Here is a 17,495-nt window from a genome sequence, read left to right on the forward strand (position 1 = left end):
GCGACAACCTGCGCATGGCTTCATGAAGGGAGCACTCTCCTCCTTCCCGTCCGTCTCGTCTCTCTTCTTTCTACGGTGGCATGGCAACGGTCATCTCGACAGCTCGTCTCTGCCACGCCTCCCACAATGGGCCCTCCCGATGAAAACGGGCCCGATGGCTCATCCATTGTGAGTTCTTCGTCCAAGCTACCGCCTCTCCACGGCTAACCCGGACAGAAACCGGTCTCTTCTCTGCGGGCTCGCTTCGAGAACATGAGCAAGACCACTCCCGACTCCCTTCCCAGCCAAACGACTCCGGCTTTGCCTCCGCTTCCCAGCCGCTCCATCTCGCCGGGACCCAAGCCAGAACGACTTCGCGATGCTGTTGCCACGCCGACAAAATCAAACCGGCTGTCCTACACGCCGCTCCCGAAACCGAAGCCGGCCGTCATCTCGACTGCACATTCTCAGGCCCCCGACAGCCTCAGTACTCTCAGGCCCTCCTCCGACCGCATCGGTCTGCCGCCACCGCTCAGCCCACGGCCCATCCCTCCTCCGTCTCTGCTCGTTCAGCCTCCTCAGTCTCCGCCCAAGGGACGCGCCAACCACATCGCTTCCGCGTCCAACGTCGAGCCGAGCACCTTTTTGAATCCGGACGCCGTCAAAAAAGGACCGCTGTCGCCCTCCTCGTCGCCACGTCCGTACAAAATCCCAAGCCGGCCAATCACCCCCAGCAATGCCCTGGATCTGCTCAAGTCACCACGACCATCTCCGTCACGGGCCCCGTCGCCACCGCCGCCGCGTCGCTCAGCCGAGCTGAAGCGCGAGCGTGAGCGCGAGCGAGAGAAGGACGGTGTGCATCATGCAGCATCAGCATCAACATCAGCACTAATACCAGCATTCGCATCTGCATCTGCATCTGCATCAGTACGACCAGTGCCACCTTCTATTGTGGGCCGTGCCGACAAGCCCAAGATCCCATCCCATCACATATCCTATTCCACCGTCGAGTCTGGCTCCCTGTCTGACGGCAGCAAGAGCGTCGCAGACAGCCGCTCGCCCTTTAGCAGTCCACCCAGCAGCTCAGACAGCCAGCTCGACGACCAGCCACCCTCACTCCCCATGCGGCCCCGACAACAGGTACAGATGCAGGCGCAGCAGCCTCCGCCACGACCAAAGGTGGCCGCCACAGCTCCGCGCACTTTCGAACCACCCCCGGTACACCACGCCGTGGTCAACCGACGCATGGGACGCGAGCAGGAAGCGCCTGCCAACGGGTCATCACGGGGACCAGTTTCGTCCATGGGGCCACCACCGCTGCCATCACGTCCGCAGAATAACACCGAGACGATCATGCGAAGCCACAGTTCCGTATCCTCACGGTCCCGTCCATTAATCAACACACATCACGTCGGCGGCAGCATCTCCTGCGGCATCTCCAGCGGCATCTCCAGCGGTATCAACAGCCTCGACTCATCCGGCCTGTCGTCCGCGCAGAAGAGAGTAGTCTCGAATCCAACCTCCTCGACCCAGCAATTCCACCCCCCGCCCTCGCGGGCGCGCCACGGCCGGTCCATGACGGTAGACAGGAACGGCGGCCGGGTACCAGACGACACGCGCACACCACCGTCCTCTTCGACTTCCCTGTCGACGTCGGTTTCGGCGTACGAGGGCACGGCAAGCATCCGCAGCGCCAACACAGATGGGGCTGATAGCCTGATGTCGCCGTCAACTTCGACAAGGTCGACCGAGAGCCCAGCAATCACGTTTCCTGACGCAGCCAACGTCAACCGGCGGCCGGCGTACGCTAAGCAAGGCGTGGCCGAGGTCAATGCGCGGTCGGACTGCCGGGTGTTTGACGTTTGCGGGGAGCTGGTCTGCACGACGGGTCACTTCACGCGGGTGTGGACGCTGATGGACGGCGAGCTGCTGCTGAGTCTGGCACACGGTGAGAACGTGCGGGCAACGGCGATTGCGTTCCGGCCGGGAGCACACGTAGACGACGAGGCGACACACCTGTGGATCGGCAATGCGGGTGGCGAGCTGATGGAGGTCGACCTTGCGGCACAGTGCATCGTGGCCAGCAAGCCGGGGGCGCACAACCGGCACGAGATTGTCAAGATCCACCGGCACTTCAACGAGCTCTGGACGCTGGACGACGGCGGAGCGCTCTATGTGTGGGGGCCGGACGAGGACGGCGGCGTGCCCAGCCTGGGCGGCAACCAGCACCAGTCGTATCGGGTGCCGCGTGGCCACACGTTTTCGATGGTGGTGGACGACGAGCTGTGGCACGCGGTTGGCCGAGATCTGCGGGTATTCCTGCCGACGATGGACGGCAGTGCGCAATTCCAGGTGTCGGCGCGGGCGATGTGCCTAGAGGGTGCGGGCGAGATCTGTGCGGGCACGACGCTGGTGTCGGACGACGACCGGGTGTTTTTTGGCCACGCAGACGGCAAGGTCAGCATCTACTCGCGGCGGGACTACTCGTGCGTCAGCATGGTCAGCCTGGGGTCCTACAAGGTCAACACGCTGCAGGGCGCGGGATCGTACATCTGGGCGGGCTTCAACACGGGTCGGATGTGCGTGTACAATCCGGGGAGGTCGTCTGCGGAGCCGTGGGCGGTCAAGAAGGAGTGGCAGGCGCACGAGACTCCGGTAGTCAAGCTGCTGGCCGACCGGGCGAGCGCATTCCGCACAGGACAGCTGCAGGTGGTGTCGCTAGGGGCGGACAACCTGCTGCGAATCTGGGACGGGCTGCTGCAGGACGACTGGACGGAGGAGATGATGCAGGACCGCGACCAAACGTACTGTGACTTTGACACGCTGCGCGGACAGGTGATGACGTGGAACGCAGGAGCATCGACGCCCAGCACGTTGCGATACGCGGAGGACGATGCAAGGTTCATGCAGGACTTGCTGCAGAGCAGCGAGTCGCCCGACATTCTCGTGTTCGGGTTCCAGGAGCTGGTGGACCTGGAGGACAAGACGGCGACGGCGAAGCGCTTCCTCAAGCCGAAAAAGAAGGAGGGCGCAGACCAGGAGCGGATGAGCCACCAGTACCGCGACTGGCGCGACTTTCTGGTGCGCAGCCTGGACGACTACGTGGCAGGCGAGCTGTACCACCTGCTGCAGACAGCACACATGGTCGGGCTGTTCACGTGCGTGTTTGTCAAGGCGGACTTGCGGGGACGGATCCGCGGCGTGGCGAGCACGGAGGTGAAGCGCGGCATGGGCGGACTGCACGGCAACAAGGGGGCGATCGCGGTGCGATTTCTGGTGGACGACACGTCTCTGTGCCTGGTCAACTGCCATCTGGCAGCCGGACAGTCGCAGGCGGCACACCGACACAACGACATTGCGGCGATCCTGGAGAGCGAGTCGCTGCCGGTAGAGCGAGACCTGGCGGCGCGGATCGACAACTTTGTGGGGGGTGGCGACGGCAGCATGATCCTGGACCACGAGCTGTGCGTGCTGAACGGCGACCTGAACTACCGGATCGACACGATGTCGCGCGACACGGTGGTGGCAGCAGTGCGGGCAGGCAACCTGACAAAGCTGCTGGAGCGCGACCAGCTGCTGGTGGCACGACGACGCAACGCGGCCTTCCGGCTGCGGGCCTTTGAGGAGCTGCCCATCACATTTGCGCCGACATACAAGTACGACGTCGGCACGGATACCTACGACACGAGCGAGAAGAAGCGCAGCCCGGCCTGGTGCGATCGGCTGCTCTTCCGGGGTGGTCGAGCGTCCCGTGTGCGTCAGCTGGACTACCGGCGGCACGAGGTGCGCGTCAGTGACCACCGGCCGGTGACGGGGCAGTTTGCCTTTACGGTCAAGCGGGTGGATGCGAAGCGGAGGGCCGTAGCCTGGATGGAGAGCCAGCAGCTGTTTGAGGATCACCGGGATCAGGTTCTGGATACAGAGAGGTGAGTGGAGTGGTGATGTTGTGGTTATGCTGTTGATACGCGTGACGACGAGAGCTGACAACTCAACTACAGAATGTACTACCTCACTCACGTCATCGGATACGACGAATCGACGAGCCGAGGACTAATTGACGAGCGAGCACCACGACGGACAACCCAGTGAAGCCCCAGCCGACACGGCGACTAAAGACCGATACGCGAGAAAAGACAGAGGTTGGAGACGAGAGCCGGGACGGGACTTACATGCGATGGGAAGAACCAACGTCTCGCGGGAAGGGAAAATCAAGTTAAACAAACGAATAATGGCAAACCCAAAATAATGAGTGGAGCTCCAGAGAGAAGCAGGAACAATAAAAAATGCACTGAAGCGGCCGAGACGGCACAAGGCGCGATTTGTCATCCAGCAGTCCAGCAACTCGTGCCGTAGAGAATGACCGTTTATGAACTCTGCACAGGCTGCAACAGGACTACGTTAGCCCCGACAACACCGGCATGTGGGACATACGCCAGACAATCGAGGTCGCCGAGATGGTGTCCGCAGAAGATCTCGAGGTGGGCAACAGCAGAAGAGAATAAGACTTAGTGTTGCCAAGTGATATGCTGACAAAGCAATCCCACCACGTCTTCAACGGTGGCTTCCACAACCGCATCACCTACTACCTGCTGGTGCGGCTCTACTCAGGCTTCCTGCACCCGCCACTGCAGCTACAATACGGCGTCAAGTGAGGGCAGCAGGCCATCGTGGCCTAGGTTTGTGTGCACCGATTCGGAGTCTTTTAACTTTCTCCAGCCTGTCGACTTTCGTTTCTGGGAGACCTTGATGGACAGCCTAGAAAATCAACCGTAAGTAAGCGTAGCGTCTTTATGAGCAGCGAGCAGGACAATTATGTGTATCAATATATTATCAAAACTCCGAGTATAACCCCTTTTAGGTGTGCCCTCCACACGTGTCCTTCCTGCCCAAGACGCAACTCTTACCAACTTCCGTTACTGTACAAGCAGCAGTCCACCCGGCGCGCAGTCGCTTCTCCGACTCGTCGTTGATGGCCTCTGGGTGGGAGTAGTTGCCCGCCATCTGGAAAGAGTCGCCAGTAACCACTTGGATTTCGTTGACGACTTGGGCGATGGCGGCGGCTGGGACGACAAGCATCGCAGGCTTGAAGATGGTCGGCGTGCCAGCGGCGTGCACCCGCTCCTTTTCGAGTTGCTGCATGACCAGGGCGAGGAGGTATGCTGCCGGTTTGCCTGTGCCCGTCTCGTTTGCCAGCAGTCCGCCGTGGATGGGAGTCTTGCAGAGTTGCACCAGCGTACCGGCGTCTACCACCTGGTGAGGCTTGCACACGAAGTTGGAACTTTGGCCTGCAATCTTCAGCAGCTCTGGCTGGGGGCGAACGACATACGCCAAAGATAATCCTCCGTCGTGAGGGAGGGGACGAGTTAGAGTTACTTGCTATGGAGACCGGCAGTGAAACAATTAAGACGAGAACCGGCGAGGCCAGGCCCTGAAAACCTAGAGAGCCCTTGGTGTGTTGGGTGTTACCACCCTGCTGGCTGCAGTTCCTCTCCATAGTTTCAGTCCCTTTGATCCTAATCGCATGCCATCACGTGATCCAAAGGACCGAAAGGTCGTTGATACCTGTACCGTGCCAAGCCACCTGCCAAAGCTGCTTTGTAAAGCGGGACAGCATGTTGGTTGTAAATGGGTTCGTCCTAGTGTACAGTGTAGAACCTCTAGCCAAAATGTGCCTACTGGCTGCCCGTGGATCCCAGAAAATTAAGACTAGAACGCTGAAAATGGCTGCTCGAGGACGCTGTGTCTACAATATAACAAGGATCAGTGTAAACGAGTTAAAAACATACTTATCTGCTGCATTTGTCTTCTGTACATACAGAGTACCTCACAAACAACTTAACACCTTGGTCCGATAGGACGGCATGATGCAAAGTCACGTGACTGTCGTGGCAGAAAACGATGCAAACCGTACCATTTACGGAGTACTCCGTATAAGAATCACAATATAGTGAGGGGGCCATCTGCACCGACTTCCCTGACCACAGGCCTTATGGCACCACTCTCTATATTCAGACGCGTGGGTAATCACATAGGCTCAATGAACCATTGTTGGCCATGTCGTACAGTTGCTCTACAAAGTTGTACAGAAGGTTGGTTAGAATCGTGAGCAAGAACAAAATGTTCAATCGAACACATCTCCTCACAGTCCTCAATGACAAGCATTTGTGCACACCCATGTCCTCAATTTCAAGAGCCTTACAGGTTCTCTTGTGCCAGCACCCACATCGCCACCAGGTCTGGACACTGTCGTGCCATGCGCTTTTGCGTCGAGTGGTTCGACAGCATGATTGACAGCGTGCCGTCCCGCTGGCCCAACGCCTTCATGCTCTGGTTGACGGCGACCATGCAGTCGAGGGCGGTCGGACTGACCGACGCCGCATTCTGCTGTTGCCCACCTGAAAACCAGCCAGCTCTTCCTGCGCCTCCCTTCTCACCCAGCCCGCAGCCGGTCAACAGTTCCGTGGCCCGGTTGTCAACCGTGTGCTGCACGTGACCTGGTTCGATAGCCAGCCGCACCAACCAGGCGTTTCCAAACACGCCGCGTGACGGCTGCCCGCCCCAGGAGCGGATGCGATTGACCGCCTCAGCCGCCTCGAGCGGACGGTATCCCGGCCGAGCGGCGATGCCGCGCCGCAGAGGGATTGCCGTGGTTGCGAAATGGCGGCGACGGCCCTGTTGATGGGTAGTTCCCGCAGATGATGCTGTCGTGGACATCGAGGCAGATGTGCCAGCGCCCAAGCCTGACGATGATGGTGCTCGGCGGCTGGGCTGGCCAGGGTATCCAGAGGCCCCGGAAGTCATTCCCCGGCGGGACGGCACGACAATCTGGTATCGCAGCACGAGCGTTGGCTCGTCGAAGAGAGGAGAGTTGTCGTTGTCGGCGCCATCCGCTGCGGCCTGCGAGCTCTGTTCGCTTCCATCGTGCACCGTCATGGTCACGCGCAGCCCTACAACCTCTGGGCTGGTCCCATAACAGCGGAGACTGTCTGGGTTGTAGGGCCCGATAATATGGCCGTTGACGGCCACGATGCAGCCCGTCGTCTGCGTGTGGTGGAAACGCGCGTTTTCATTGCACGAGCTCAGCTGCAGGCGCGCCCACCTCTTCTGGCTCTGGAGCTCACGCAGGTTGGCTTCGTGTTGCAGCTCAAACTCATAACCGGTCAGCGGTGGCCGGAACCCGGGTGCAGACGGCCAGGGCGGTGTTGCGCCAGAACCAGACGTGGTCGATGCAGTGGATGCAGTGGCAGCCGAGACAGTACTGGCAGCACCAGGACTCGGTTCCGATCCGCCATGGCGTCCTGTCTCGTCCTTCCTCACTTCAGGCTCTGTTTGCCGCTGTTGCTGTCTTCCTTGCGACGAGCCTTGTCCGAGGCTTCCGGTTGTCGAGGCAGCACAAGGCGGATGGATGAAATTGCCAAAGGTGCTGAGGCTTCCAAGACTTTCAGAGCTGCTGCCGGATCCCACAGGTCCCAGACTGCGGAGAGTTTGGCCCTGAATTTCATCTCTTCTTGACGCCATAAATGTCGCCCCGTCCAGCTGAGCGAGACCGTCTTGCCCGGAGATGTAGTCTCTCCGTACTGGGGTCTGACCGAATCTGGCCCGGTTGTGGAAGTCGTGGAGCTCCTGCAGAGGAGTCTTCCACTGTGTCGGAGCCGACGACGACATCAATGTGGGTGAGGTATCGAGAATTTGGCCACTTCTGTTGACATTGCTGCTGCTGCTTTGGACATGCTGTCTGTTACCAGTGCCATCAATGAGCGAGTTCATGTCCAAGAGACGGCTAGGCCAGGTCATGTCCTCTGCCTGTGACAGTAGCTTCGAGTCAGGACTGCATCTATGGGTATGACCGACAACACTGTGGCTATTTTCCTGGAAGTCCTGCGGCTCTGGAAAACGACTAAATGAAACATCCGGCAAGGGATATATAATCGGAGGCTGTGTAGCGCTGGCATGATAACTCGGCGTGTCAGGCCACATCCGAGAGTAAGTCGGGGTCCATGCAGCAGAGGCATTGCCGACATAACCTGCGAGGGTTCGTGGCGAGGATGAAGAAATGACACTTGCAAGTCTCGAGGGGCTTTGAATGTTCTCTTGATGCAGCTGTGGCTGGAAGCTTTGCAGCTGGCGGTAAACATACTCGCTGTTGGTTGCATAAGCACGGTACGGCCAGTTTTGGTCCGAGGTTTCAAGACCCTTTTGTGTTTCTTTCATTTTGAATGTACTTCTGCACTGCAGTCTGATGCATAGTACTGTTAGCGTTTCAATCTAGAGCGATGTTCATCCCAAGAGCTAGGACATAGAAGACAGACTGGATACAAAAATTTATATGCCTTGGAGACGACACTCGTGTTTCGGGTGGCAGGAAATCCCACGAGAGGCTTGATATAGCTAGCGGTGAGATAGGACTCAGACTTCCCAGAGGGTTGAAGCTGTCGGAACGTAAGGAGTAGAGAACTCAAGGTTCTCAGACCTTTAAAAGCGAGCAATTCAAGCAGTGTAGTTTCTGCGTCAAAAACCCCACGATGCCCTAGAATCAAGTGGTTTGCATCTGACGTCTAGTCGAATCAGAAAGTAATGATTTGGAAGGGAGTTGCAAGAAACAAGGACATGAAAACGAGAATTCGATCGCATTCTCTCGCCAGTTTATATGGAGCACATGTTATAGTAGAGAAGCCCCGGACATAGCAATGAAGTGAATGATATTCTTGTTACACAGACCATCAGGCTTGTCATTGAATATACTGTTCTATTCCGTTGAGTATTCTCATTGCCATTTTTGTGTAAATTTAACATGCAAAAGGCTTGTTAGTCCCGAAGCTTCTTCGTTCCACGCAGCGAGGTGAGTTAGCATTAGTCCATCAAAGAAGTAAAAGCCACCAATCCATGTTACTTCTCGAGCCTGGGATAGATGTTCTTGACACCAGAAAACTGCAATTTGGGTTTCTCGGAGACAACAGGCTAATGCTCATAGTATCATGTCAAACGGAATTGTCAAGGTGCATGTAGCTTTGTCTATGGTGAATTATGGCCCACCAGATCTGTCGGCTTTGGGGGAAATATTGTATACTACTCTTGGTCGTGTTCCTGCCTTCTTGATGGATGGCAGCTCGTACCTTCCTTGCATCACGAATATAGCTCTTGCTTGTTGTATATGATACTGGATTAATCGCATCAGGCGGCGCCTGCCTTCTCTGACAATTTGTGCTCGACCAAATACCTCAATTGATTTTGTTTTGTCCGACCTGAAATAAAGAATTTCTATTACTATTTCTAGGAAAACATCAGAAACTCTTTTTTTGTTATGCTCACCACAAACCGAATTTGATCTACAATGGCTGACTGGTCGGAAATATTTGAGAAACGCCTCTCGGCAGTGCTTGCAGAGGGCAGAGAGAGTCACGAAAGTAATAGGACAAGACTTGAGCTCGAGCTGACGCCACCACCGACAGTTGACAAAGAAACTCAGCGAGCAGCCAATAATCCGACAGCATCTTTTTTTGACTCTATTCGTAGAAACGCCCGCGCGAACAAGCATAAAGAACATGGACTCCCCAGGGAGACACAACCCACTGCATATACAACAAGTGACCCAACTTTCCACAATGCCGAGGGCCCGGCTTTAAAAAGATTGCAGGGTGATCTACAGTCCATTCTCATAAACATATCTCTTATAAGCATGCGTCTAACGTTCATTCGGAATGACTAGAGAGCTATTCCGATAGAGCAAAAAGTCTACACGACGATGCAACAAAGCATTTATCAGAGACCCAATTCGCTTTTGAAAAACAACTGCTCAGCATGGAAGATGTCGAGAATGCATTCCTCTCCTCTGTGGATAAACGACACGGCATGTTCAGCAAGCCCTTGCACGAATGGGTGGTCAAGATTCAGACACGCGAGCGGGGAGGTACCGAGATCCCAACAGAGAAAGATGAACGCGTTGTCGATCGCATTACACAAATGCGAACAGCAGCGGCCACGCTTGAGGGAGACCTCGAAAAAACATGGAAGGAGTTGGATCAGATGCACAACGAGGTGGCAAACGCGCTGCGGGCTATTTTCGATAACTGTGATGGGGGTGTCAGGCGTGATGATTATATTAGCACCGAACTGCCGCCCGGCATAATGACAAGCAACGCTGGCACTTTCGGCGGTGCTACGTACAACGAAATAATCCGGGATGCCGAGAGGGATCTGGATGCTGCCGCTGCCGATGCTATCAGAGAGATGCGGGACAATGAAAAGGTAAAAAATCCTCGCCCTTTGCTTCTTACAACAAAGCCTAACTAGAGCTAGACATATCGAAAGCTTATTCTTGCAGAGGAGTGTAAGCTTGCGCAAGCCATGCTAGCCAGACAATCCAAGTACGACTGAAGTATGAGGCAGAAGTGGGCAGTGCGATTTTGCAAGGAGCCAACGAATTTGCTGGGCCGGTGTTATAATTTGATCATGATAAGAATGAGACCTTCTATTCCTGCATTCATCCACATCAGTTCGTTTCTATCTAAATTTTAATATGTGCTATCGTGCCAAAACGCCAGCCGTGAGAATTTCAGCTCCAATAAAGAAAAGATTGCAGACACCCGCTTTTCGCCAGCCCTTTACTGCTTTTCGGTGACAACAACGCCCCATTCGTGCTCATCCTTGCCGTACATGATGTTGCCAATCCACTCCTTCAGCTTCAGTGTGTACTGACCACCCGTGCCCTCGCCCATGGGGATGTCAATGTCCTGGTCGCGGTGGAGGATTTGCGACACGGGAGTGATGAAATACTGAAGACAAGTTAGTCAGTAAGATCGAAAAACTTTTTGGCCGAGAAACGTATGAGAAGACAGAAGCTTACAGCAGTGCCTGCGGCAAAGGCCTCGAGCAAGCGACCCTCGGAGTGAGCCTCCTGGACCTCGGCGATGGTGTATTTGCGCTCAACGACGTCGACCTCGCTGCCAAGACGTTCGCGGGCCAGCTGGACGATGCTGCGACGGGTGACTCCGTCGAGGATGAGACGGTCATCGAGCGGTGCGGTGACGAGCTGTGTCCGACCGGTGTCCTTTGCCTTCCAAAGGATGAAGAAGTTGCTGGCGCCAGCCTCGGTGCAGTAGCCATCAGAGCCGTAAAGCCAGAGGACCTGGTGACAGCCCTTGGCACGAGCCTCGCTGGTGGCAAGCAGGCTGGGGCCATAGTTGGCGCCGAGCTTTGCGAAGCCGAATCCGCCAACCCAGGCGCGCACCATGTCCTCGGGGCTTGTGTTGAGGCGCATGCCACCGGGGGACGAGTCGAGGACGGGCATATAGCTGGCGGTGATGAAGAGCAAGGCCTCGCGCGGGGACTGCACACCGAGCTGTGCCTGCGTGCCAATGATGGTGGGACGCAGGTAAACGAATGAGCCGGCGGGCCAGTCGGCCGGCAGCCAGCGTGGACCGTCCACAGCCATGAGGGCGACGATCAGCTTCTCGAGCTCGGCCGGCTCGAAACCGGGCAGCGAGACGCGGACGGACGACGTCAGCATGCGGCGGGCGTTGCAGTCTGGCCGGAAGAGGCGCAGACGGCCGTCCACACCACGGTATGCCTTGAGACCCTCAAAACACTCGGTGGCATAGTGCAGGACTGAGGCCGTGGGCATCAGGCTGAGCGGCCCATACGGACGCAGCTGGGGAGCAGCCCAGCCGGTCTCAACGTTCCAGGCGACGGTGATCATGTGGTCCGTGCAGATCGTCTCGACGCCGACACAGGCGCTGCTGATGCTGGCAGGAACAGGTCGTGGACTCGAGGTCAGCTCGTAGGTCAGCTTGGAGGCATCGAGGCCCTGGACCTGCTTGCCATTCTTGACACCGACGCTTGCAACAGGAGTAGCTGAGGGTGCCATTGTGAAGTTGGGTCGTGAAGAAGTTGAAAGATGCAGAAGATGGGGAGGACAGAAAGGACGGCGAGGATGGAGGGAGGATGAGAAGCAACCAGAGTAGGAATAAGACGGAAGCGTCCTGAAGGTACAAATAAGGGAGGAAGAAGCACTAATAGTGAAGGTGTCCTGCGATTTGATATAAGCACAACTCAAAGCTTGGCCACTAATGAGTCACAAGTAAAAATTGCTGGAAACAAGAGCTGGTTCCTGGACAAACCGCTAGGGGCTTAAGACTACATATATACAAGGCTGGGTGGAGGCAAAATGACAGGAAGTAGTGGGAAAAGTTTTTTTCCTCCAAAAGGACTTTCTCGCAAAGAATTTCTTGCAATGGGCCTGTGCCTGTGCCGGGGTCACTGAAAGGGGACTATCAACACCCGCCCCAACGAGCCAATTGGCCAACCAACGCTCTGCGTCTCGTCGGATGTCATCGAAAGGGCGTTTGTCGTGACGGACGGATTGGGATCATGCAGGAGATAGCCTTTAGCGGCTTTACGCCGGCTAACCATGTGCTGATAAGGTGCGAAATGGGTATGTAGAAGAATAGGCTGCTCTCGGCTTAAACCGTCTCGTGTTAGCTGGGATGCTGCTAGACCAAGGCCGGAAGGACCTGTGAAAGGCTGAGAAGGTTCGGTGGGCTTGCAAGCTGACGAGTTCGATGCCCGATCACGGCGCCATCCGCGACATGACGAGAGCGAACCGTGACGCGCTGTCAAAGTTGTACGACTGTCCATGTCCACCCAGGCAGCCCCCTTTTTCTTATATCCCCTCCGGACCGCTGAGACTGGACATGGGAACACAGAACTGGTGCTCGAATCGACCGTTCACCTTGATTCTTAAGCCGAGCCCACCGGCATAGGCGCGGAATAGCCCCTATCGTACCGATACTAGCCGCGACTAAACGAACCAATCCCTTATTTTCAACTGGTTGCAGGCAAATCTATACGGCAAGAGCTATGACATCCACGCTCGAATCCACACTACGTACGAGTTCTCGTACACCGATATTCCGTTACTCTGGGTGAACGCTAGGCAGCTTATCTGGACGACCGAGGATGCAGTATGAGTAGTTCCGATTCCGGGGAGTTGGATCGTCGATGGGCTCCGTTGAAGACCCAAACTATGGGCCTTCGCTTTTACATTTGTGGAAAACGCCAGCCGATCAGGCCAAAAGAGCAAGCAATGAAACCCAGTCAAAATGCTACTCAATCTCACGTTGTGGCCGCTGCTGCTGCCTCCTTCTGCCGCTGTTCCTCGACCATCTTCTCCCGCCGTTTGTGTGCTTCCTCCACGTCTGACTTGGCTCCCTTGGCCCGTTGCCGAGCCTCATACCGGTCACGGCTAGCCAGGATCCGCGCAACAATCGTTTCCGCATTGACGTCGGCAAACTGGTGCGGGCCCACCTGCTGGTAGATGCCCATTGCCTTTGGCTCCGTGTATGGGTCGTACGTCAGCGGCATAAACGCCGTCGGGCCGTGGTACACGGCATCCGGTATGCCCCATGGCAGTGCTGCCAGATAGTCACGGACCGGGGTGAACGGTGCTCCAAACACCACGGCATCGACGTACTGAATCGGTTAGCAGCTGCGACAGAAGAAAGGGGAGCTGCTCGGCTAGTGCTAGCCGACGTACCTTGCATTGCAAAACGCAGAGCCCCCGCTCAAAGATGTTCATGATGGGGTAGTTGATGCCCTTCCACTCGTTGATCACCTCGTCGTCGTGCACGCCCGCCACCACATATGCCGGGGGGTAGTCTCCGGCCGCCTTGCCACGTCGCTCTGCCACCGCTTCGGGCGCGTACCAGCCGTCGGCGCGGGCGCGCTCTTCCTCGGCCTTGAGGACGCGCTGTAGAAACGCAATGTGGCCGCTGGAAAACAGGTCAAAGCCGCCATCCACGTACACCACGCGCTGTCCTATCTGCGGGCCCTTGCCAGCCACCAGCTTGGTTGGCTTGCTGGTGGGCGCTGTGGCCCGGGGATCGGCCTTCCACACCCACACTTCGGCGCCCGGGTTCTTCGCCGTCTCGTCGGTGGCATAGAGGCGAATGCGCTCGGCCATGGCCTCGCCAGTGGCCTTGCGCTCTGCGTCCGTTCCTGGGCCCTCTTTGCCGGCCAGGGCAGCCTGCAGAGAGCGAATAAAATGCGTCTTGGTGCAGAGCAGCATCCGGCCGACGAGGTCTGTGGTGGAGATGCTGGGCGTGCGCTTGACGACCTTGAAGCGCTCGGCGGCTTTGACAAACCGGTAGCAGTCCTCGCCGGAGCCGTCCGAGGTGATGTCGTCTCCGTGGACGACATACCGACAGCCAAAGTGCGAAATCCAGTCGAGTTGGGTGACGTAGGGAGCGTTGGGGACTGACCGGGTCGCCCAACGACACGCATCCACGGCGGACAGTCTGTAAGGGGCAGGGTTAGCAGCTGCGGGCCCGGGCACGTTCCACAGCCATTGAAGTAATGCTCACCTCTCCTCTAGGTTCATGACAGTTGGCCCCTTATTCTCGAGAATGGCTTCGTCCGAGTGGACGCCGATGTAGAGCTCGTCACCAAGCTGGCGCGCCTGGACAATAGCGCCGGCGTGACCTGTAGGAAGACGTCAGAAGGCTACGATTCCAATGTAGCAATCGCAGAAATACAGGGAGCAAAGCAGCGACGAACCGTGGTGGAAAAAATCGAAGCAGCCATCCACCCAAAGCCGGCCGTCGAGCAGCTCCGGTGCCGCTTCGCCGGGCGGAAGTTCCTGGTCGGCAGACGTCATAGCTGTGGCTCTTTATAGTTGGGGTGTAAGCGGTATAGATTCCCAGACTTGAAGGGAAGGCGACAGAGAGAGAAGGGGAGATTGCCGTGATGCGTTCGAGGAGTTGTGAGGGTGAAGTAGAGAGAGTGGATTTGATTGCACTGCGACTAATTATCCGTTTCTGGATGCCTATTTTTGGTTTATTTTTTTAAGATTGCACTCCAGCCAATATATAGCCAAGACTTACGTTTGACTGTCGCGCCTTCCTCGCTCAACAATCTATTACGTTGCTCGGCAATGCCTACAGCTCGACAAGAAACATATGCAGCTGCTCCCCACGAGTTGCTATGCTTTGCCCCTCTTGTCCCCCCATAGGCGCCCCACGCAAACCAATAAGCTACTTTAGCGCACCAAGGAGTTGAAGGTTGTAAATGATCTTATGCTAGTTCGCTACATACTTGTACAGGAGTCAATAGGAGGTGTGTACCCGGGCTTGCTTCATCTTAGTCCTTAGCCATGCATCCAACTCGAAGCTCGCGCCATGGTGGCTGGTTTTCATCCGTACCGGCTGTACTGAAATTCGTGTTGTGTTTTCCATTATCTCACAATCGTATATCCTCCCGTCAAGCAGTCCTCTCGCTCTCTGCACCTGAAATACACTGCCCACAAGATATAAAAAGGCGTACCAAGCGGATGCAGGCTCTCCTTGTTGTCCCTTTGATTGTTTCTGCTTCCCGTCTCTTCGTGTTGTGGTGTCCAACGTCTGCCATATCCTGTCGCCCACCAGCCGGGATGGTGTTTTACCGCTTCTTAACGCTGGGGCGCGGCTTGCACTCGTCGCCCGTGACTGGATGCAGCATGATCTTGGTCGGGTATTGTGGGCTGTTGCCCTGGTAGCCCTTGGACCAGTCGTAGGAGATGGCATAGGCGAATATGCTGCCGTCCTTGTTGAACTGGCCGGTCGTGATGCTGCCGCCCACATTCGGGTAGCCTTTGAGCCGGTGCTTGGCGTCCTTGTCCCAGAAGTGAAAGGTGCCGTCAGAGCCGACGGTCGAGAATGTGCCGTGTATCGGGTGGAAGTCAATGTCGTTGACGGTGTGGACCTGCGTGACGTTGCCCTGGGCCGGGTCGCGATGACACCGGAAGGAGAAGTTGGAGCTGGGCGGGTTAGCAGGCGGGAGAAGGAGGTCGCAAGCAGCAAGAAGTAGAGAAAACGTACACAGAGTCTTTTTCCTCGACATACTGGAAGGCACAACGGCCCTCGATACTGCCAATGGCGAAGCCAGACGCGTCATTGACGCAGCTGACCACGCGCGTCTGCCACTTAAGCGGGCTCTGCAGCGTCTTGTAAAACTTTGTGGGGTCCTTGAGGTTGACCACGTTGATGTAGCGGTCGGCAGTGCCGACGACCAGGAGATTGTCCCTGACGTCCAGCGCGTAGACGCGTTCCTGGCACTGGACAGACGCTACGGGCTGCTGCTGCCGCAGGTCCCAGTACTTGATGGTCTTGTCCCAGGAGCCCGTGACCAACATCTGCTGGCCGCCATCGACGTCAAAGAACTTGACCTTGCGGATCGGCTGGTCGTGCTGTGCCACCACCTCGTTCTTGCCCGTCTCGAGGTCGCAGAGCCGCGCCTGGTTGTCGGCACCGGCAGAGGCGACGCGCTTGCCGTCCTTGGCAAAGTGGCAGCTGAAGACCGGCGCGCTGTGTTCGTACATCAGTCGGCCCTCTGACTGGCCGCTGCCGCTGATTTCATAGATGCGCACCTTCTTGTCCCAGCTGGACACGGCCATGAAGTTCTTCGGGTCGGCCTGGTTGCTGTTGAAGGTCAGATCCGTGATGCTGTCTTCCGGCGGGTTCTGCACGATCACGTCATTTTTCAGGTCGCCGACGGTGTTGTTGGTCGTCGCGGCCGCGGCGCCAAAGAGGGTAGACATGGCGGGCAGAAGGCAGGCTCGTGAGCGTGGAAGAGCGTGAAGAAAAAGTCGGAGAGGAAGGGCGAGGCGAAAGGACGAGAATGCCGGATCCTCCCACGACCAACACCCTGCGGCTTAATCTCGAGATAACGGGGGGCAGAGAGGAGGCTGGGTTGCAGCGGCGCACACGGACTTGTTCGGCGGCGTCGTTGCAGACAGGTGTTCTGGCGGTCGTGACGTTGTCGATTCGCGAGCTGGTCCTTTTTGTAGTATTGTTTTTTTAGCGCCCTGAGACGGCCGGAATGGGGGCAGGGAGCTCAGGCTGCAGTAGGGACTGTTTGTCACGCAAGGTGGTTCACCAACACACGAGGACGCGTAGTCCAATTCCTCAGGAAACAACAGGTAGTCGCAAATATAAAGGACGATAGGAAAAGAGAGGATTTAGGCAACTCTCCGGGCTGCTCTCATCTGCCTGCAGCAGGCTTCAGGGAGGGATGAGTAATACGATATTTCGTGACAAGCTGTCATTTCACCGCCCGCGGCAGAATCCGCCCCACTGTAAACTTTTTCCGCGCCTGGTCTTAAAATGCAAATTTTACTTTTCTTAGCAGATATTCTCTTTTTCTTTTCTTCAAGTCCCCTCGCCCGACCAAATCGCTGTCGAAGCTCCAAACGGAGACGGATCACTAGTGGTTCGTCTCAAAACCGAATTAGCTTTGGGAGAAAGTCCCCGGACAGCTTTGCGTTTTCGAAAGGAAATGGAAGCGCTGCGGAAACGCGCCGCCGTAATGACATCTGCGGCTTATCCCTACCCATATGGGACATTCGTTTTTGTTGCTTTTACCCTCCTCCTCGTTTTTTTTTTTTGCCTTCCTGTCCTTAAATTTTCCACCCGCTTTCTGATTTGTCTCTCGACCAACTTGCTCTCTCGTTTTCTTTCTTCCTTTTCCCAACAGTCTCGATTTGTTCG

The 17,495-nt window shown here is 56.6% G+C and overlaps 5 protein-coding genes across 5 annotated transcripts; 1 reads left to right on the forward strand and 4 right to left on the reverse strand.

The window, feature by feature from the left end:
* Window positions 1-126: 126 nt before the first annotated feature.
* On the forward strand, window positions 127-4,631 carry CMQ_1204 (inositol polyphosphate phosphatase; the record flags this gene model as incomplete). The annotated part of the gene is made up of 4 exons (XM_014318283.1): window positions 127-168; window positions 217-3,905; window positions 4,361-4,457; window positions 4,515-4,631. The coding sequence occupies 4 exons, from the start codon at window positions 127-129 to the stop codon at window positions 4,629-4,631; spliced, it is 3,945 nt and encodes a 1,314-aa protein (XP_014173758.1).
* A 202-nt stretch (window positions 4,632-4,833) lies between these two features.
* On the reverse strand, window positions 4,834-8,190 carry CMQ_1488 (uncharacterized protein; the record flags this gene model as incomplete). The annotated part of the gene is made up of 3 exons (XM_014318567.1): window positions 4,834-5,286; window positions 5,561-5,615; window positions 6,179-8,190. The coding sequence occupies 3 exons, from the start codon at window positions 8,188-8,190 to the stop codon at window positions 4,834-4,836; spliced, it is 2,520 nt and encodes an 839-aa protein (XP_014174042.1).
* Window positions 8,191-10,580: 2,390 nt separating this feature from the next.
* On the reverse strand, window positions 10,581-11,842 carry CMQ_903 (branched-chain amino acid aminotransferase; the record flags this gene model as incomplete). Its single annotated transcript, XM_014317982.1, has 2 exons — window positions 10,581-10,751; window positions 10,823-11,842. The coding sequence occupies 2 exons, from the start codon at window positions 11,840-11,842 to the stop codon at window positions 10,581-10,583; spliced, it is 1,191 nt and encodes a 396-aa protein (XP_014173457.1).
* Window positions 11,843-13,089: 1,247 nt separating this feature from the next.
* CMQ_1739 (cytidylyltransferase) lies at window positions 13,090-14,629 on the reverse strand (the record flags this gene model as incomplete). The annotated part of the gene is made up of 4 exons (XM_014318818.1): window positions 13,090-13,446; window positions 13,511-14,270; window positions 14,337-14,454; window positions 14,530-14,629. 4 exons carry the CDS (start codon window positions 14,627-14,629, stop codon window positions 13,090-13,092), a joined length of 1,335 nt encoding a protein of 444 aa, XP_014174293.1.
* Window positions 14,630-15,408: 779 nt separating this feature from the next.
* On the reverse strand, window positions 15,409-16,546 carry CMQ_1094 (nuclear pore complex protein; the record flags this gene model as incomplete). The annotated part of the gene is made up of 2 exons (XM_014318173.1): window positions 15,409-15,766; window positions 15,828-16,546. The coding sequence occupies 2 exons, from the start codon at window positions 16,544-16,546 to the stop codon at window positions 15,409-15,411; spliced, it is 1,077 nt and encodes a 358-aa protein (XP_014173648.1).
* Window positions 16,547-17,495: the final 949 nt, after the last annotated feature.

The sequence above is a fragment of the Grosmannia clavigera genome, assembly GCF_000143105.1.
Source record: "Grosmannia clavigera kw1407 unplaced genomic scaffold GCSC_140, whole genome shotgun sequence".
Classification (NCBI taxonomy): domain Eukaryota; kingdom Fungi; phylum Ascomycota; class Sordariomycetes; order Ophiostomatales; family Ophiostomataceae; genus Leptographium; species Leptographium clavigerum.